The 22,092-nt window shown below is 36.1% G+C and overlaps 1 protein-coding gene across 2 annotated transcripts in view; it reads left to right on the forward strand.

Annotated features, from left to right (window-relative positions):
- The window catches only part of AKT3 (AKT serine/threonine kinase 3), a 151,944-nt gene that overhangs the window by 100,032 nt on the left and 29,820 nt on the right, over window positions 1-22,092 (forward strand). For both annotated transcript variants that reach the window (XM_032683317.1, XM_032683316.1), the window contains exons 7-10: window positions 3,630-3,695; window positions 5,287-5,355; window positions 12,358-12,480; window positions 14,443-14,571. In XM_032683317.1, coding sequence (XP_032539208.1) covers window positions 3,630-3,695; window positions 5,287-5,355; window positions 12,358-12,480; window positions 14,443-14,571 — 387 coding nt within the window. The remainder of the gene's footprint in view (window positions 1-3,629; window positions 3,696-5,286; window positions 5,356-12,357; window positions 12,481-14,442; window positions 14,572-22,092) is intronic.

Consider the following 22,092-nt stretch of genomic DNA (forward strand, 5'->3'; position numbering starts at 1 on the left):
TGGTCCTCCTTTTAAGACATGGCAACAATCTCTGTGGGCTGTCCTGTGGGTCTGAGAGCCTCCCTGGCTGTGGCCCAGTCTCCATCCTGACATCCTTATCCAGTGTTCTGCTCACCCCTGGCACCTGAGGGGTCCTCAGGGGAGTCTTAGATCAGACTCCTGTGACATCTTTCCTGCTGCTCGTTTATATCCTTCCAGCCTTCAGAACATTTCAGCTTATTGCTTTGTATCAATAACATACAAAACAGATGTTTGAATTTTAGGGTTTTTCCATTTACTTTTCTGGCTGCTACAATATCAGAGACTTTTTAGAAGGGTTAAAACTGATTATTGGATAACTTTGATGAGCAAAAATTCTTGTTCATAGAAGTATGTATAAAGCAAGAGTGATTTTGAAGAAATCAGAGATACAACTGTTTGTTGATCTGTTTACTTGAAAACAGAAAGGTAGACTAGATTGAGCAGAACCTGGCACTCCCTAAAGCAGACCAGGTTTTTCTGCCTATTTGTAGACTAGCAAGAAGATCGTGTGAGGAAAGATGCCTTTCATCCTGTGAAGAAAATGGAAGCACCACAGTCTTTGAAATTTTACTTCCTCAGAACTGGAAGTTTGTTTTGAAGGGAGTCCCCCAAGTTTTCCATAGTACGGTTCTATATTGATAAGAAACTGATGAAAGAATAAAAAATAGGCTTTTTTAGGCTTTTTTTTTTTTTTTAAACCATACTTAGATCTTCAGAAGTAAAGTGCTCATGGTTTTATCCCTATTGTCACTAAAATACCAGTTTTCCTACTCCTTCCTAAACTAAAAACAAAGCAGACTTGAGTTTGAACTTAGGTATCTCGCACAGTCAGCGTGTGATCATGCCATGGGGATTTATCAATTTAATTCTGGAGATCAGTGCGAATAGATCTGCAGTCCCAACTCAGCCTGTAATGTGATGTAATATACATTCTAGAATCATAGAATGGCTTGCATTGGAAGGGACCTAAAAGATCATCTAGTTCCAAAACCCCTCCTATGAACAGGGACACCTTCCTCTAGACCAGGTTGCTCAAAGCCCATCCAACCTGTCCTTGAATACTTGCAGGGATGGGGCACCCACAGCTTCTCTAGGCAACCTGTTCCAGTGCCTCACCACTCCCACAGTAAAGAATTTCTTCCTAACGTTTAATCTAAATCTCTCCTCTTTTAGTTTAAAACCGTCCCCCCCTTGTCCTATTGCTACCTGCCTGTGCAAAAAGTAGCTCTACAGAAGGTCTAACAGCATACTGAGGCAGAAAAGTGGTGCACTGACAGCTGTATAGCATCTGCCCAGTTCAGACTAAATCTGTTGATCCTAAGTTTTCAAGACAGATTAATATTACACTTACCAGGAAATTGCTACCAGTATTACAGACTCCTGAGGCAATGCCAGAAAAACTGCCCATTGCCAGCTTTTTATGCTGCATATCTGGTGAACTACAGAGGTTTAAAAATAAAAAAATAAACAAACTTTTAAACTTGCTTTTTTCCTTAAAGTTTTGTTTGTTTGTTTGTTTGTTTTCCCCCTAGTATGTGGTTGTAGTGTTGCCGTGGGATTTAGGTCCTGAAAAAATCTCCTGGAGCAGTTAATTAGGGGTGAGATAAGAAAGGGTTTATTTGCCAAGGCTAAGATGTTACAAGACGTGCGCCCCGGTGCCCGAGAGGTTGCATTTTATAATACCATCCATCCAATCCCAGATGTGTCCATCCTGTGGCCTTTACTCTGGACCACCCCGGGTCCACCCCCTGAAAATGGGTCTGGGGTGCATTTCGGGACCACCTACTTCATCACCTTCACTATCATCAGAGCACAAAGGGTACATAGTTACCTAATTCTTGACTTCATTCTGTGGTTTAGGCCCAGATATGCTGTTCTGTCAACTGTCTAGGCCTTGCCTTGACAAAAGACTAAACATTTCTATTAGATTTGGGGCTATAAGTGATATAGGGAGGATAGAATGGGGTAAGAGGGTTAAGGAATGTATAAACAAGGGTACTAGAGGGAAAAGGATAAGGGACAAGGGACAAAGAAGGGAGGGTTTCTGCTTTTAAAACCTACTTATAAAACTTACAAGTCCTACAAATATTAGAAAAATAAAAACCATTAGGGGCTTAAGGCATCAGTAGTGTATATACTCAGTGTTGCACTGCTATTCAGCTAAATGGCATCATAATTGATTACCACTAACTCTGTTGTTGTTTAACTTCCTATTTTGACAACTTTTAAAGTCTATTTTAAAACACCTGACATCTGTGTTTACTTTCCAGTTTAATAATACCTTATCTTCAGAGCATCATCTCATAAGTATGTGTAGTACAATAATGTTATATTGGTATTATTTGTGGCAATAATAAAGTGTACTCTGACTAAATATATTTACTTCTCCAGGATTACGGTTGAAGTTTGTGTCATACTAGGCTAGTCTTTACTTCTGTGTAATATAAAGCTCAGTGGTAGCTCAGCACTACAGAAAATGGCTAAACCAGCCAAGTGACTCTCAGGCTTTTCAGGTCTGGCCCCTGGCAGCCTGGGGAAGGGGATTCACAGTAGGTATTACATGCAGAATTGCATAAAATGGCTGTGTGTTCATAATGTGAACTCCCTAAGAGCTGTGTTTTCTCCCTAGTCTTAGGCAGCTGTTTGTGTTGTAGAGCAGGGTAAGCCCTCTGCCCATCATCCTCATCCCCTCACCCCTGTACAGCTCTGCTCTCTGCAGACCTGGTGGTGTGAGTGGCCACAGCCATGCCCCTGGGACCTTGCCCTCACTTGCCCAGGCTCCTTTGCCCCCTGCGTGGTGCCCACCCAAGGGGATGGCGAGAGGGGAGAGTCTGTGGAGGGAGTAGGGGATAAGAGTGGGTGAGCTTCCCAGGAAGGGAAGGCACCAGGGTAGTTTCCTTCTCTCACTTTGGTATAGGGCTTTTTTAAATCTTCTCTCTTCAGGCTCACAGACAGGAAAGTGTCACTGTCTCTCTCCAAATTGCCTCTTTCCCCAAGTGTGGCTGAAAATGAGTTGGGGGTTGCGTGGACATCTCCCACCTCCTGAGAATGAGGAGAGTGTCCTCAGGAAAGGAGGTCAGCCTGGTCAGAGGAGCACTGCTCACTGCCAGACTCCTAAGGACAGCCTGGGTGGATAAAAACAAAACCAACACCAAACCAAGTGAAAGTTTAAAACCAGAAAAACTGACTCTATGTAACACTGGGCTAAATGAGACTGGTTTTTATATTTGCCTGTCAGTTACTCCATGTGTATGCATCTTGCAAATTGGTTTAGTCTCTCTATAGGTTCATTGTTCAGGTGATTCATACCAGAACTGTGAAGTTGTGATGACTGTATTTTTAAGATGTCAAATACAATATTATAATTTCTTCCTTCCCTGAATCAAGACTTCACTTTAAAACAAGAAAATAAGAAAAACAAATAAAAAAATATGTTGAATTTTTTTTGTCAAACTTAAATATTTTCTCAAAAAATGTGAAGGTTCATTCGTTTTTCAAAACTGTACTGTAAGTTTCTCTTTTTGAAGTGTTGACCTTTTTCTTGTAATTATTAAATAACAGTTTTGTATCTTAACTCAGACCTACTTCTTCTCCTCTCTATTTCTCAGGATGAAGTGGCTCATACACTTACAGAAAGCAGAGTATTGAAAAACACCAGACACCCTTTTTTAACAGTAGGTATTGGAGACTAGTTTTAAGTACATTAGCAGGTCATTTTCAATATCCATTATGAACGTATTTTACAAACAAATTTTGAAGCCTTTCACATGATGATTTGTAAACAAGCAGTAGCTATCTGGTGCCTGTGATATCCTTTATCAGGATATGTAATTAAAAGTTCAGAAATAATGTTTCTAATAACTTTGTAGAGCTTAACTGCACTGAAAATAAATTTAATTGTAGAATGTAACTTGTGCAATTTCTGTATATGAACACTTTTAAAATAAAAGCTATTGATGTCACAGAGTGTAATTTATTTTTACCAAGAAAACTTAATTAAGAATTCAGCAAAACAGTAAAAATAACTATTTGTTCAACATAAGTAGCCCATAGAGCCACAAAGCTCAAGTTCTAGCCCCGCTATCTTTGTCTTCACATGGTTAATAATTAATAGAGGGAAAATACAGAAAAGAAGATGAAAATTTTGAGACTTATGAGAAATTATGGTTAAGTTTACAACTGGCTTTCTTCTGTAGAATTAATTCTCATTCCACTTCTATGAGAATATATTAGAAAATATTTTCATTTATTTCAAAATATGATTAGCACATTGTTAAGACAGGGAAATATCTTTTTTTTTTTGGTATTAAAATGTCAAAGTATAGCATGGAAGCTTTCCTTTTTAGAAACACAAACCTTTTAGAAAGCAGAGGATTGCATTTACATTGCTTGACCAAAATATTCTGGGAAATTCAGTCCACGGAAAAGAGATTCTGTAATGTTTCTTAAATTACAGTGTAAAGGTAAGCAGGAGTAGCCCTACCTCCAATCAAATAATGCAACGATGTTAACTGCAGTTATATCTTTTTATCTTTCTGTTATTCTAAAACAAGTCTTTTAATGAGAAATGCAGAATTTAAGTCACATGAGTCTCCTTATGCTTCTTACATGTAGTTCTACTGAATTTCCTTTCTCTTAGGCCGTCTTCACCTGTAGATTTTGTATGATATCATTTTTTCCAATCAAAATGAAATCAACATTGATAAGTCAAAAATTTTAATTAACATCTGTTACAACTTTAAAATGATATGTAAATAAATATATTAATTTGGCACTCAGTGTTTTTAATATTCCATAGTATGTGAAACTGGAGAGTTCTTACTTTGGAAATAAAAGCAGGCTGGAGGTTAAGATCACTTTTAAGATTTCATTTAGGAGAAATTAAAAAGAATATTATAATTTCTCTCTTCGTGGGCATTGTGGAAGTGAGCATCATAAAATAATATGAGTGGGAATAGCTGGTACCGTGTATGGCAGTAAGAAATATAGTATAAAACTGTCTGGTTTAGTAACCATTTATTATTTTATTGTGACAAGCATGATGTTTTCATATCAGTGGCCATGTGGCAGAGGTGAGGAAAGACTTGAAAGGTTAATTTATCTCAAATTCCAGATAGGAGATTACACTTAATTACTTGAAAGTTCTCACTAAAGTCAGAATTTTCTACTTAAAAAGATAAAATTAAATTTTGTTACAGTTTAAGTACAAGAAATTGGGTTAATACAAGATGATAATTGGTTTGATTTTGCTGTTTTCTTTGCAAGTCCTTGAAATATTCCTTCCAGACAAAGGATCGTTTGTGTTTTGTGATGGAGTATGTCAATGGAGGAGAGGTAAGTTTAAGAAAGATGTTCTGCACTTGTAATGATAATACCGTCACTGGCTTAAACTTTAAAGGTTATAATTTTTCTTGCCTTTTTTGCTTTCTGGTAAATTTGAAGGGCTTTTAAAAAAATTTTGGAACTGTTTTATGTAAAAAACAACAGTTGACATGTTTTATGTCTTTGCTGTCAAAACTAATTCCTATTTTGGAAAAATTAGACTGCTGTATAGTGAAAGATAACTTCATGGTAGTGAAATAATTGCAAATAGCTTGCTTATTGTTTTTTTTCATTAAGCATGTTATAACATGTTCTGGCATGAAACAATCATAATCTAGTGTAAACAAGCAAAACCAGTGTTGACTAGTCTTACTTTTGTCCTAATATGAAATACGTGCTTTCTTTGCTAAAGCTATTGCAAAAATCTATCAGTACTTCTATCCCCTTCACTTGCTGTGAAGGAAATACTCTGGAAATTTGAACTACGACACTGAACTTCTTAGAGTATTGTTAGCTTTTAAGCCGTTGCTGTCCTCCAGCTGTTTACTAAAGAATGAAATATCAAAAGTGATACCCAGCAAATGGAATTAGAGAACTGCAATCTGGGAAGACTTTTATCTACCTTTTAGATGCTGTTTGCTATTCAGATTGTGTCTCATTACAACATGAACTAGGGGATTTTCCTTACTTTGTCTACTGTATGCTACATGATAATATTAAAGGACTAAGTGTTTCCACTAGTTTTTTTTTTTTTTTCCTAATATTAGAAAACTGTTTCTTCATTCAGGAATTTCTGTGACATGATAGCGTGTTTTGCATTATGCTTTTGATGTCTTCTCCTGCAATAAAACTGTCTTCAGATATAACCCTAACGCCCAAACACCCCCAAAATGCCCATCTTGCACTTGTTGCTCTGGCAGTTTGTCAGTCTGAGGCCCATTTGGATCCTGACTTGTTCTTACCTGTCCTCTACCAACCATGGCTAATTATGGTGCTATAGGGTTCTCATATGGCAGGATGGCTTATTTGACTCAATATGTATAAACCCAGTTCTGGACATCACAGGCATTGAACCAGACACAAAGATCTCCCTGAGCAGTAATGGGATAACAGCCTTCTCTTGGACACTCAGCTGGCTTATTTGACATTGAACTTATGTCACGAATACTAAGTCAGTGCTATCTGCAATAAGTTTTAAGTGTTGCCTTATAAACTAGCTATTCTTTGTAGTATTCTCTGTGTAAAACCTTATTGTATTTCTGTAATCTCTGGGAATACACTCTGAATGTATGTTTTTAACATCAGCTATTAACATTTAGCTATTAATCTTTTAAAAGATACCTTTCTGTCCTATTTGAATGCAGAGCAGAGCACTTAGAGGATGTTTTCAACTCCTTTCTTATGACTGAGGATACTCTGACGCTGTATTTTGATCAATGCTTTTCTCTGCATTGAGTGGTGCAACTTTGTGGCTACTGCTGCAAGCAGTATCATGAGTTTCTCGGTGGCAGTATGCTTTTGCTTATGGGATTTGAATAATTGCAATGTATTTTTCCAAGACTGGGTTGCTTTTTTCCAGGTATGATGCTTCTGTTTGTCAGTCTTGCTCATGTTCTTTGCTGATGGTTCCCTAATTCAGCAAGCTAACTGTAGATTTTTGCCACAGTGGGAAAATAATGGCTTTTTGGAATAGGCAGTTTTCTTTGAAGAAATTCTCTTGATTTGCTTATGTGCTTCTCTTTGATTAGAGATCTAGAATAGTAAATTGGACAAGCTGTCTTTTCTAATAGCAGAATCTTTAATCTTACCAAATTTTCTTGTGAATTTCAGACTTTAGTCACTGTCTGCTAAGAAAAATACAGAGGACTTCATATTTGTAAAAATAGCTTTGTTATTAACTCAGAGCTAGTAAAAGTAAGCTGCACAAAGTTTAGCTAGCATTTTAACCTATATGATACGCAGACTTCCTTCTTTTTCCTGCTTCTCTCTACTATTCTGCCTGTGTTCCAAGGAAGTTTCATTTCCTTAGAATGTTTTCTGACTGTTGAAGGTGTTGAAAACTCATCTTTTAGTTATATCCTTCCAGTAGGAAATTGACTGTGGCTGTACCAGGTTGCTTTTGATTCTCTCCAGTGCTGTACTGCCTTCAGTGTGTTTCTGTTTAAAATTCCTTTAGATTAAAGATTTCTTTTTAGTTAAACTGCTGTGACTGAGTCGGTTGGTTGGAAATTTTCATGGATTATATCTGTCAGGAGCACTGTTACCCAAACAGTTCTCCAAATGAAGGAGTTCTTGAAGTTTTGATAGGTATTCTTGACTCTTACCTAAATGCCACATTTTAGGCTTCTGCCCTAGTACAGATAGGTGTGGTCAGTACTAGGAGTCTTCAGTTCCTCTTGCTATAGCTAGAAAGGAAACAGTCAAGGAAGGGGTCACTAAATGTCATTCTAGAGGAGAAGAAATTGTAAGCAAGAGTCTTCTGTATGTATAAAAAATCTAGATCCGTGTTAACTTTTTACTATTCTAGTGGGATATTAAATTTATCTTTGCCTTACTTTGCCTATGTAACTTAAAATTAATTAGGCTCAGTTAATAAGAGAACACGTTACAATGAAAATGGAACTGCGTCAGATTTCCTGGTCTGTGTGTGTGCTTTTTTTACAGCGTACAAAGTATTAGTGAAAAATTCCCTTTTAACTTCCTTTTTTTAAAAACAAAGCATATTATGTACATGAATACAGTAAAGAAAAACATTAGAGGATTTTTTCAAGTGCATTATTCAGATGGAAATATGTTTTCCTTATACTGACAAGTTTTTTTTACAGAATCACAGAATATGCTGAGTTGGAAGGGACCCACAAGGATCATAAAGTCCTGCTTAAGACCCAGTCTTGAAATAATTGTGGACTGAAAGCTAAATTTTTTCTTTATTTTGTTTTTCTGTTGGACTCTGTGGATGAAATGTTTACCAGTGTCTATTGATCATAAACTATGTTGTAGTATAGAGCTATAGGAGGATGCTTCTGCCATTGTGATTACTTCTCAATACCTTTGTTACTGAAGAAATTACATTAAAGTAGCCTTAAGATACCGAAAATTGATTTTGGGTAAAAACATTAATCTGGCTTAGCTGAAATGACCAAATGGCTCTTTATTGTTGGGGAATAATTTTTGAGTGTATGTTTCCCATTTTTTATTTCAAGTATTTTGTTTTAAATGTTGAGAAGCATTTAGGAATGAAATCTATTACATACATTACTCTGCAGAGTACACTGGTTCAGCTGACTGATAAGTTCATTAACTTCCTTGCTCTGCATTTTAAGGAAATTCCAGATTCCATACTTTGTAACCAACTTAATTGGTAATTATGTGTATAACAAAACTAGACTCTAAAATTTGTTCAGATGGTTCCTCCACTCAGAGAATTCTGAATCTCTGTTCCTCTTGGCATTTTTGTTTCACAGCTCTTACTTCAATTCATTAGGCAGGAGAGAACTAAATGGTTTGTTGTAATTGAACAAGTGCTGTTACTGTCTAGAAAAAAAAAGGCAGAAGATGTACAAGCTACCTGACGAAAAATAAGTAAATGAGAGAATGTTCCTTAGCCTAAAATTATGATAGTCCAAGATAAGGGTGCTACATTTCTTTGGGTATAGAATGTACCTAGAAGCAGTGTGAAGTCTGAAACAATAAAAAAAAATTCAAAATTTCAAGGCTGCCACTGCAAGTACTTTGCAAAATCAACAGTCAAATATAAAATGCAGAGCTAAGTAAACCCAGTACAAGAGTAGGAGCCAGACATACAACTTAGAATATGCCAAGTAAATCACTAGCATGTGTAGAAGTTTAACATATCAATTGATACAAGGTTATGTCTTTTATATATTTGTCATACTTGGATCTGCAGGTGAATATACTTTTATGTTTGATGTTTGTCAAAATTTTTTCATTAGGAAAAAACCTCATGGCAACACTGTTGTTCAGTTTTTAAAGGCATACCAGGAAATTCGTAGCTCCAGTCTTCACTGTAACAATCACACCCTCGTGTATGCCATAAAACTGTTATGTGCAAAATGGCTTTTTTTGTGCCAAACCTATTTCTATTGCAATTCCAATTGCTTTATAGCACATATTTAATAACTGTAAGTCAATAAATAGTGCAAATGTTGGAAACATTTTTTATAACCTTCAATCAACTTTCTTCTTTTTCTTCTCTGACTTAATAAACGTAATCTTCCAGTCCCGACAATTGTAAATAGAACATGGTGACAGAATTATTCCAAAATACTGAACCAACAAAATAATTAGCTGAAAATAATGATGTTAATCTCCTGCTCTCCCTATTATAATTTTAGAATCTGCTTTAGTATTTTTAGCATATATCTGAGTGTATGAATGCAGTTGTAACCTGCATTTTTATATCTAAATGTACATTCTTCATTAAAAAGTAGATGTATGGTTTGGTGACAACTTAGATGCTAAAATAATATGAAGAAGAGTGACTGTAGTATCACATATATATTAAAATAAACTGACTCAAGGACTCATAGTTTCTTTGGCAATCACAGAACTGTTGTTAGTTTTTTCTAGCTGGTCATTTTATGTTGAAGTTAGTATTTTTAGTTAAAATAAATAGTTTTGTTGGAAATAAACACTAAAGAAAATAAATTTTTCCTATGTTAACTTTTCAGGTTATCAACTCTCAGGTTTTAGTTGGGACACTTTTAAGTAGAAACTAATACGGCTGCATTGCTGACAAGTATCCTGAGGTTTTAGAATTTTCTAAGACTGCTACTCAACTACTGGATTAGTCTATTTCATAGAGAAAATTGCAATAATCCTTTAGCATAGATATGAACGTAGGGCTAACAGGAAGTTATAAATTTTTTTGATTGTGTTGACCTCTATTTTTAATTACTTTTAATCCATCAAAACAAATAAAACTCTTAAAAATGAGTGGCATTAGGCCATTATTTATGAAAGAGATCACAAACCAGACATAAATGCATAAATTACATACATTTTTTAATTTTTCTTTGTTTGGATGAAATTCTACTTAGTGGTATCTCTTATTTAAATACTGCAAAAATATGTGAAAAAGACCACACAAATTGGGAAATTTGTTTGTTCTTTTTCCAATTTTGTAATATGTGAGGGACATCATGAAGTCAGACTTAGTTGCTTAGTCTGGCTGTGTCTTGTGTTGGCATTGGCTGTTAAGCAGGCGCTGTCCAGAGAGCAAGTTACTACAGGGAGGGCTGATGTCACCATCAGGGATTGGTGCTTAAAGAGGGAAATGAGCAACAGGAGCAATAGACATACCTACAAAATAATGATCCTCCTCATCATGTAGGTATGCCTTTTTTGTACAGGATGCCTTGACAACTGGAAAAGAAATTGAAAGGGGAATACAGATACAATGAACAAAAATGAAATACTTTCTTTAAATCGTAGTGTAGTTTCTGCTTTCTGTGAAGTCTCTGCTTATACAGATATATGCTGCCAAAAGGCTTTGTTTACTGAAAGGTTTGTTTAGGTTAAGAATAAGGTGATACACCTATTTTGAATTACAGCTGTCAGGAAAGAAGCTGAGTTCTAGTTCATAGCAGTGACTTTTTAGTTACATTTTGAAAAGTCACAGAATCATCAAGATTGGAAGAGACCTACATCCAACCATCAACCTAGCTCCACCATAACCACCTGTTAAACCATATCCCCGAGTACCACATCCAGAAGTCTACCTGCTGAAAATAGTTCCAGTAATTCCTCTGCTGTTCTGTGCCACATGAATAGTGTGTATTTCCTACAGACATAAAGTAGGTGGTAGTAAGGATGGATTAATCACATAATTGGTTTTTTGATTGGTTAGCTTTTGGGATTTTTTTTTTTTTACCTACCTTGTCATTTTAGAATTCTAATCTACTTGATCCTTTTAGCTGTGAAAATAAAAAAGCTGCATTGTTGTTGTGGATTTCACTGTCTACATCTAATTTATAAGTGATAACATTGTCTGTATTTTTGTTTTGTTGATTGTTAGCTCTTGTGGTAAACCCAAAAACATTGTAACATGGCCCATTTTTAAGCAGAATACAGAAATATACTCACTAATCTTTGCTGGAGGACTTACCCAAACTTTCTTAACACAATAAATGAAACTCGCCATTTTGGAGAACATTTGGATTAAATAGCCAATTGTACTTTTTTAGATGTTGTTCCAAGTTCTGAGGGTGATATTTTATCCATTAAGATGCTGACAACCTTACAGAGCTTCACCTCACACTTTTTCATTGCAGCTGAAATTACTGGCAATATGTAATGATTAGTATTTTTCGCTGAAAGACTTCAGTTGAAGAAGTGTCTGTGAAGTGATGTTACTTATAAAGTATTAAAGAAGAGACAAAACCTGCAAAGAGATATTTACATTGTAGCAAAGAAATACACTAAATACATAGATTTATTTTTATAAGCTCTAAGCAGTTGTTTATTTCCTTTTTCTAGTGACTGTGATATTGCTAGCAGTATGAACGTGCTGCTTTTGTAAAATGCCTGTTCACCTGTTCAGTCGAAGTCTGTTGAAGAGCTAGACTTTTTTCAGTTCAAAGAAAGGTTACTAAAGTACTGAAAAACATAAAGCAGAACCAGAGTCTGGGTATTTTAGTGGTATCTTCCAGTGGCTTAAAGCAAAATTTCAAGGAAGTGGTAGAGGGAGAAGTACAGAATGACACTGTTGCATACTATTTTTTTTCCCTCTGGTAACTGAAGGTTAAATGAGTAGCAAGCAGAATGCCTTAAACAAGATTGGTATATTGATTAAAACGCTGATTTAACAGCTCGCTTTCTCCCTTTGGAAACCTGGAAAAGATAAGCCAGCTGCTGTCTAAGAGTGCTGAGTGTCCACTGAGAGTACACTATCTATCATCACAATATGGTGATGAGAGGTGTTTTATGTTTGTGTTAATTTCCCCCACTAAATCAGTAATTATTACAATCCTGTCCCTGCTGTTTACCCTGCAGCTGTTTTTCCATTTGTCGAGAGAGCGGGTGTTCTCAGAGGACCGCACACGCTTCTATGGTGCAGAAATTGTCTCTGCCCTGGACTATCTGCATTCTGGGAAGATTGTGTACCGTGATCTCAAGGTAAAAAAAGAAAGGAAAAAAGTAATCAAATTTTTGTTTTTGCAGAGACTATGGGGACAAACACAAAGTAATTATAAGGTTGCACTATTCAGAGTTAATGGGAAAAAAAAAAATCTGTGTTCAGTTTTAAGTTCTGTGTGTGCTGGAGGAAGTTGTTTGATACAGTAATCTCTAGATGGGTACATTCCCTGACTTTAATGATTAAAAAATGAAACAACATCCTGTAATAACAACATTTGAAGGAGATTTAAACTTCTGATCCTCATCCTCCCCACCCCCTGCCCTATTACTTAACTTGGATTTCAACACAAATCTCAAATACAATTCTCAATGTCCTCAAATGAGGGAAATGGTGAATTGGGACAATGTGACTGCATTCTGTTTATCTCAGCAAAGAGGTATGTTTTTGTGTGATGTGAAGACATTTAAAACAGTTCAGAATACTTCAATAGGAAAAGAATTTCAGCATTAATTTCAAAATTATTTTGTCTTTTGTCTCTTGGGAAAGATTCATATTAATAGAATGTGGTTTGTCTTAGATTTGCCTGCATATACAGTTGTTTATCCTCTGTTGCCTGGCACTCTTTTGATCCAGGTACTCTGTGTCACAGTATGACCATGTTCTATGGAAAATAACTTCTGTTTTCAACAGGAACATTTTCTAACTTAGGTGGGAGGAATCTCTAAATTCCATGATAAGGCTGTTTTATTTTGGTGTCAAGCCTTTAATTTTATGTACAGGAAATTTTGCTTTCCCACTGTACATGCACACTAGTGGAATTCATTCATGGGATCCTTTGTACAGGAACCGAGGAGAAGGAGGCAGTGGTAGGCAAGTTCTGCTCAGGGAGGCAGACAGAAAACAAAATACTGTGTTACCTGTTTGTAGCAGAATCTGTCATACTAACAGAAAATGCTGTGGCATCTTGGAAAAATATGGAATTGTCTGGTCAAGGAATTATAGGTGAATTTTTATTTAAATTCTAAATAATAAAGAAAGAGAAATTTGATGTCATTACTCTTTTATTTCTGGTGTCATCTACTTTAGTTTTCTTTGTATGACACTTAGACTCAACAGGAAATCTATACCTTTGAATTATATTTCAGAGTTTATACAGACTTAGAAAGACAGGGCTATGATTGTTCTATATTGGTATTTTCACGACATACTTTATAATTTGAAAAAAAAAAAGTTTTTTGTTGAGAAAATTTGTTCAGAATATGTTTTCCTTTGTTTCAGTTCTATCTGTATTTTAAGTACTGCTAATTAAAAACTTTTTGGAAAGTGATATTAGCCATTTCATATTCCAAAGCAAGAATAATGTATTTAAAAAGCAGTGCAAAGCATGCAGAGGTACATATTGACCACTTAAGAAGTGTCCTTTGCAAGTAGACAAAGAGGAATTTACCTCAGAGTTTCGGTTTTTATCAGTAGCTGCCTTATCCCTACTTCTGTCTGTTATTGAAAAGGTTGTGGAAGATGGAGGGTATTTTAAGGATTTATGGATATATGCTGTTTCATGACTGTATAGTAAGTAAACTGTTTCTTGGGAAGTGAAGGTCATGTTAGAGCAAAGGAAACCTATGAAGTCTTACCAAATGACAGCCATGGTTGCAACCTTGAATTGCTTGGTTGCATCTTCAGAATGTTTAGAAAATTATTTTCCTTTTGTTCTATGGAAGATGCACCAAATTTGTAAAACTTCAGAATGAAGGGTCATGCTTTGATTGACCTGAGATTTACTATTGTAAACTATATTAAAGTATTAACTAATTATTTAACCTGTATGACAGTAAACACTGTTAAATGCTGTAATATAATAGGTACTGTAATTTTTTTTAATTAAAACCAAATTACATTTTGTTGCAAAGATAACTCTATAGTTTTTACAAAATTGGTGTAATGCATCAACCTGTCCTTTTAAGAAATACTAAGGGAACATTTTTCTCCCCAATACACAGTTAGAAAATCTAATGTTGGATAAAGATGGACACATAAAAATTACAGATTTTGGACTTTGCAAAGAAGGAATCACAGATGCAGCAACTATGAAAACATTCTGTGGTACTCCAGAATACCTGGCACCCGAGGTATGATTTAGAATATGTTCTTATAATGCAGTACAAAATGTTTCTTTTCCATTTAATTTTAGACTGACAGTTTGCCTGATTAATACTATACAGTTGTTATTCAGAATGGAATGTGCTGCTATTCTTTGAGGTGATTGTATGTATATTGATGCTTTGCTTTGTAGCGTTTAAAAAGGCCTCTAATGTGCACTTTCCTTCTCATGTTTGCCTTCCTTGTTTAAGTTTTTATCTTCCGATGGTTTCTTAAAAAATAATTTTCCATCTGTCTGTCACTTGGAACATATGATCCTGCCTAACTGAGCTGTATAGCCAGCATTTATATAGCCTCAGTGGAGGCAAGGGAAAATAGGAAGGTACTGAGTTTGGGTTTTATGTGAACTCCCTAGTTGCAGGAAGAGGGAGTTGAAATTTTAGATGTTTCTGCTGAAAACAGTTCAGTGTATAAACCTGAGAACTGGTTGAGGTGGGCACCAAAACTGAGCTGTTTCCTAGTATGTAAGCAGAAGGGATATCACAGGGTATGTCACCTCAACTTTATGATTAGCTAGCACCAGGAGTGCCAAGCATCGCACTTCTCCAGAATTGATAAAAAGATGGACATGAGGGCATTGTTTTGGTACCTCTTGCAGCTCTGATTTGGCCACTTGAGAATCTGTTGTAGAAGCCCAAGTCCATCCAAATGATCTGCTCCGGTATTATTAGCGCTGACAGCTTTGCCACTGATGTCTACTAAAAGAAAGCAAAGGAAGCACTACCAAGATTGGGTTTTTGTCCTGTCTGCCTTCAGTCAACAGTACTGATCAGTCCCTTCTTTACTCTCAGGGCGATAGCTCTTCCAGATCTACCACACTTGAGAGTCCCTCTTCCATTATCTCCAGGGCGACAGCTCTTCCAAATCTGTCGCACTTGAAGGTCTCTCTTCTGTAGGGTGCAGGGGGGTCTCTGCACCCTGATGGTCCTTCATGGGCTGCAGGGGGACAACCTGTCTTACCATGATCTTCACCACAGATTACAGGGGAGCCAAAGCTCTGAGTCCTTCCCCTGCTCTGTGGGGTCCCTCCCACGGGAATAAGTTCTTGGGGGATCCCTCCAAGTTGGGTCCACCCCTCCCCCGGGCCACAGGTTCTGGGGTGCAGCTCAGTCTCTATACCTTGATGGTATTTTGTTTAATATAGCCTCTGACAGAGGGTATACCAGCGTGGATTCCCCACAGGGCTACATAGTCCTACCCAGAATAAACTACTTCAACGTGGCTTCACTCTCTCTCTCTCTCTCTCTCTCTCTCTCTGAGTTAGAAATTTCACTCCCTCTTAGGCCTCCCACGGCAGAATAGTAATCCTCCTCCATTTCATGCATCCACTTGTTCCATCCTGGGTGCAGCTGTGCCGCAGCAGGGCCCTTCAGCCCGTCCCGACTCAGTTGAAGGCCCATCCAGCCTGCCGCCACCCCTCCCCTGCCGTGGTGGGGGGAGGCGGCAAGGCCGCCCAAAGAGCCCCCAGGCAGCTCTTCTCTGGCTGGAATTTCTTCTGCGCAACAACCTTCTCTTCCGCCTTTCTTAAATATGTCATTCGCAGAGGCGTTACTAAAACTTTCCATTGGTTCTCCTCCTTGGTCTGCATCAGGAAGTCCACCCTGGAACTAACCATCTTCAGCTCCGGGTGGGGGGGGGGGAACTAGTAAACCCGTGACACCATCGAAGATCAAAGATCTGCTAATAAAGATGCAGACTTTCTTTAATAGAACATTCAGGAAATTACACTACTTGGGCAGACAAATAAAAGTTCTTCTGATTCTGAAAATTTATAAGGGTGTTTTCTTAGATTAGATTATAGTTTCTGGATCTCTGCATTTAAGTTCAATTTCTTAGGTACACAGTCATCGTTATAGGAGAGCAGTCAATGTGGTACTAAATTCTGATGTCACAGGAGAGACAAGTTTTAAATACCAGAAATTACTTTTGAAGCTTTTAATCTTTTTAGTAACAGGAGAGAAATCGTTTTGATGATGAACAAGTCTGTAAGGGACTTCATGGATGTCGTTCAAATAACTCTTCAAAGATGTAGATGATCAGTGATATGTAGGTGTGTTCTAATAAAGGGAAAAGGGTAGGACATAGTTATGTTTTATTAGCATAAAACGTACAGATTTCGTAGATGAATATGTACAAGATTGTACATATGTACAGATTAGATGGATATATTCCTATAAGAACAGTTGCCTCTTATTAAAAAAAAAAGGCAAATATTTCAGTATAGCTTATGCAGTTACTATCACTTAAAGGTATGTGATAGATAAGATTCATAGCCTTTATCCATAGGCATAGAAGATGTGTATGTCATAATGTATTTTAAAGTAGGACCAGTGAAGATGGATGAAATAGAACGATCAATTCCACAACACTTGTTTGGCCAGTATTTTTTTGGCGATCTTTCTTTTAAAAATGGGCCTGAGAGAGATCATGTGTAATCAATTATTGCCCTGACTTTTGTCTCAGAGAAGTGAAAGATAGAACTCTTTTATCAAGAAGGAACTGCTGTCTCTCCTCACATTTTGTGTAATTTCTTACTTACAGCTTTTCTTTTTGGAAAGGATATGGCTTTGACATAATCTGGAACCTGGTCATCAAAGTTCAGTGAGTTTAAGCAAGGGGAAGCATGCTACCCTGTACTGCAGGCATGATTATAGCAAGAAAAAAAGCACACTTTTCCTGTGTTTATAGGAATTGAAGTTGAATTTTCTAAGAATGTAGTGGTATATACAGATCATAAAAAGTTGAGATAGACTCAAAAAAACCATTTTGTCACTGTTGCAACTGTACATTTATTTAATTCTTTTAATGCTTGCTTGGATTGGATCAGGATATTTGGACTGAGAATATAATGATCTACCGCATAGCTCATCTGATATGAACTGAAACTAAGTTTTTCTTATGGAGAAAGATGTGATTTTGGGCAGGAAAGAGAGTTTGGACTAAAGACAACTATATTATTTTGTTAATTTTCTATTATGAAAAACTAATGGAATGTGTTGCAAAGAGACACAAACGGCAGGAGAAATTGCTGAAGACTTGTTTGTGTAGGAATATAGAGGAACTGAAGGACAGAATAATTTTTGTCGTGGTTTGTGCAGTTTCCTTTTAATCTCCTTTCTCTTTAAATTTAATTGAGACATCAAAGTAATGTACTTTTTAAAATTCTATGCAACTTTTGTATAAATAATAGGCATTATTTTCCACCCTCAGAACTACTGGATGAAAAAGAGAATTTGTGGGAAATGCCACAAATTAAGGGAAAGCTGCTGTTAAGATGCTGCTACATGGCATATGCATTTACAAGGTTTTAAGACCAGTGTGAACTTCTAAGAGTTGGGAAATTGCTGTAAAAAAGACAGTGGAGAAGAAACTTCATGTTAGTCTCATTCTTCCATCATGCTCTAGAGGGCAAGTTCTCACTCGTGTTTCGTTACCTCTGGTGAGCACTAAGGAATATTGATTGTTAGGGTTTATTTAGGGGAGGGGATAGTTCCTGTTGTAATTGTGGTTCTTTTTATTTTATGCACTTCTGTTAATTCTCTTTTTAGAAAAAGGATAAGGAGACACTCCAACAAATTGTCTACACTGATAAAAACATACTGGTATTCTGGTTCATAGCGGTTTTGCTAAAGACCTGAGAGGCCTGTAGTGGCGGTGCTCCAAAAAGATAAGAAGAATTTTGTGTATGAAATTCTTTTAAAGTGAGGCTAATGTATTTTTGAAGGGTTGGAGATAAGTTTGGTTCTATAGCTTTAGTCTTGTTTGTTCTTTTCATGTTAAAACTGTACTAAGAAGTGCATTTACAAGCAGAAATGCTATGTCGTGCATGATAGAGTCCGGAAAACAGATACCTCCATCATTCAGGTTTTGTGCCTTGATGGTATTTTCCAATTATTTTTCACCTAGAACTAGAAGCAATATCTGCTGCGTTGTTAAGGAATTGCATTGTCTTTCCATTCTATTTCTACCGTCGACTTAGTGTCTTTGCTTCTCCAAGGATTTCTGTGAGATTTCTTACATGCTTGTAAATATGAGAGTCCTTTATTCCTTGCCCTGTGGTAACTTGGAAAGAAGACACATGCGGTGACTGTCCAGAAGTAGGCTTCTTGTAGCATCTTATCCTGTGCCTCAGGCAATATAGTGCAGACAGACTCAGTCAAGATGGATGTGTGAACTCGTGTGGATATATTTCTGGGTTTTGTTCCTCCCTTTGAATATAATCTTTTTAGTGCTGAGCTAATTATGTAGTCTCAGTTTTACTGTTGAGTTACAGTACCTGATCAACTTTCCAACTGTAAAACAGTTTGAAAATCAAATGTAGCTTACATGCAAGACCCAACAAAATTAGAAGTGTTAAGTACGTTTTGGCAGTTCACTTTTATTATGCCCAGTCCTCAAATGTACCAGCAGACAATCATCTCAATGTTAGTTATTTTTCACATGCTTATGTGATCACACAAAAAGTACATGCTAAAAAGAAGCAGATGGTGACAGATGGGGAAGGTTGAATAAGGTGGTTTTGGAAACCTAGAAAAATGCACTTCTGTAATAGTGTAAAAATAAAAATTCTTTGATCGCCAAGTTAGATTCAACAAAATGAAGTGCACCTCCCAGCCCTCCAAAAAAGCCCCCAAAACCAAACAAACCCACAAAATCTTTAAAAGAAATGGGACCTATGAGTGTTCAATATATATTTAGGAAAGTATGTTATACAGTGTTGTTTTGTCCAAGGGTAGTTTTTATCAGCCAGAGAGTTGGAAAGGTGGTAGTTATACTCTTTTTTCTTTCTTTTAAAATGATGCATTCAACTCAGTTGTGTTCCATACTCAAAGAATGGTGTCAAAAGGGTCATTCTTTATAGTAATACATCGGTAGTGTTGCAGTTGTGATAATATTTTTCTTCTGATGTCACAAAAAGATTTTAACCCTCTTATTGTAATGATACATAAATTATATGTGTAGTGAGGATATCTGTATGACTAGAGCTAATCTCTAACAGGCAGCATTACCTCTTAGTCATATACGCAAATGTAAAGCTAAGCAAGTAGAGAAGGTATAATAACCAAAAGAAAATGTCTTTTGTGTGAACCATCACATCCAAGTACTTACCCTACTATGAGAGTTGGACATTTGCTTATTCATTTTCCTTAGTATAATGAAGTCTTAACATTCATATCTATCGAGTTATATAAAAAAATTAAAAATTCTTTAAAAAAAATTTCAATGATGAAATGTATTTTTCTCCATAAAATAAAAAGTATCTATTCTGATAAATATTAATTGCCAAGTCTTCTACCAGTGTTGATACCATAATTATTTTTTTTTTTATTTGAGTAGTGTTTGTCTTAAGCTATAGTATGCTTCCTGGTGAGGAAGAATGCTTTGTTTTTGGTTGTTGACTTTTGCTTAAAACCAAAAAGCCAAAAGTTCTTATAACCTGGACTCATTTTCCTGGAAGTACAGTTAGTAGTTGCTCAGTACCCGAACAGTGTAGTTATACTGTTGTATTTTACTTAACTGATTTTCTTTTGGCTTCAAAAGGATGGTTGAAGTTTACTTTGTGTTTACCTAGATGCTTCATGCATAATCTGATTCTTAGCAGAGATACAATAGAATTTATTTTACCTGTGGAAATGTGGTTTAGTGCTGGCATGTGCTCTTGAACAGCTGTCTGCTGTATATTTGGCAACATTTTATTTCTGGGTGAGGACCAGTGGAGGGGGGTGAGGAAGAACAGCATCTATGCCTGAAAATATTTTCCCTTTTGATTTATGGGAGATTCACAATATGGAATTTTCTCTTTACACTAGAATTACAAGTAAAAAATTATTTTTTTACTAGTGATTTGAATGTGCACATTTTTGTCAGCTTGGTATTGTCAGTGGGCCCCTGAGATGAATGTGATGAAATGTGGACAAGGCAGGGTATCCAGAGCAGAACATCATTTATTGGCAATAACCAGTATCAAGGTCAAAAGATGGGGAGCATTTAGATAAGAGTAGGAAAGCATTGCTCAGTTACACATACAGCAGAGTTGCTGCAACAACAGATAGATTAGCAGAAGAGTTAAACTTCCTCCTGAAGCCAGATAACCAATAATGTAAAAAGAATTTGAATTTTCATGCTCTCTGGTTAATCTCACCAGACACAAAAACCAATTGTCCACATGCAGTATCAGACTTCTCAAGGGGAAAGATGTAACAAATATGCAAAAATAATAAACAAAAGACTAGGAAAGAGATTAGCTTGACACTGCCCATAAATAAACTTTTGTACTCAAACCAGAACTTTAAAGCATGGAGCTATTTTCTGATAAAATGCACATTTTTTTGTAAAACAGGTAAGTGTGACAATTCTTAGAAAGACTGTCTCAATGACATGTTTGAAACCTTTTTCAATAATTTTCATTTAATCAATACAAACATTATTTCCATCTCAGCAAAAGCCTTTAGTTTTTCTGAGAGTAATGAAGCGTAAACAAAAGCTGAACAAATGCTGTTTAACATCAGTAAATATTCAAAATAATTTCAGGAAGAATGAGCAACCAGAAAAAAATATCACAGTATTATCATTATTTATTACTTCTTACACATCTTGCATCTTATGACAGTGTATGTTTTAGAGACTACTGCTAGTGCAGTGATAATTAATAAAGACAGGAACAAGTCTGCAGTTTTTCTTCTAATGGTAGAGTGGGTAGAGGATTATGAGAGACACGTACTATTTTTCTGTAGACTGAAATAATATTTTGCTTTTATTTGCTGCCTTCTATGAAAGGTGTCTTTTCAAGGGTCTTTTTACATGATGTGATTGTTTTCTTGGCTTTTTTTTATCATTTATTTTTCGCCAGAGCCAGCTCTTTGATAGAATACTTTTTTTCATGTGCAACAGCTTAACTACCTTTTTTTTTTCCCTAGATTTTGAATACTACTGAAGTCTGTCTCTTATAGGAGGTTAAATGCATTAATTAGTATTGCACACTCTTTACTCTTTAGGTTTTGTTTAAATCACATTTATATCAGAATATACCATTTCTGATGCAGCATGTGTTCCAACAAATTAAAAAAAAATTAGTTGGATATTTGTTTTGTTAAGGTTACATAACAAAAAACTAGGTAAGATGGGCAAAATCTCAAGCACAAAAATGTATTGGGAAGATAGTTTACATTAGGACCAGAAGTAAAACAGTATTGCAAACTATATAGAAAATGGAGCAAAACTATCTGCAAAAATTAGAGCAGTAGAAAATCTCAGGTGCCCATTTCCTGGGGTGTCTATAACCTTGATGTTTTGTCTTTTCAGCTGTGTATAATAAACCCAATGAGTATTCATTCAAGTGGGTTTTTTTACTATTGACGCAGCAACACTTCCACTCTTCATACCAAGATACGGTTATAGTAATTAAATTGTATAATACTTGACAAACATATCCTTCTGTAGGATGGATTTTCATACATCTGGGTTAAATTCTGTATCTATTTGTTCACTGG

The sequence above is a fragment of the Chiroxiphia lanceolata genome, chromosome 3, assembly GCF_009829145.1.
Source record: "Chiroxiphia lanceolata isolate bChiLan1 chromosome 3, bChiLan1.pri, whole genome shotgun sequence".
NCBI lineage: Eukaryota > Metazoa > Chordata > Aves > Passeriformes > Pipridae > Chiroxiphia > Chiroxiphia lanceolata.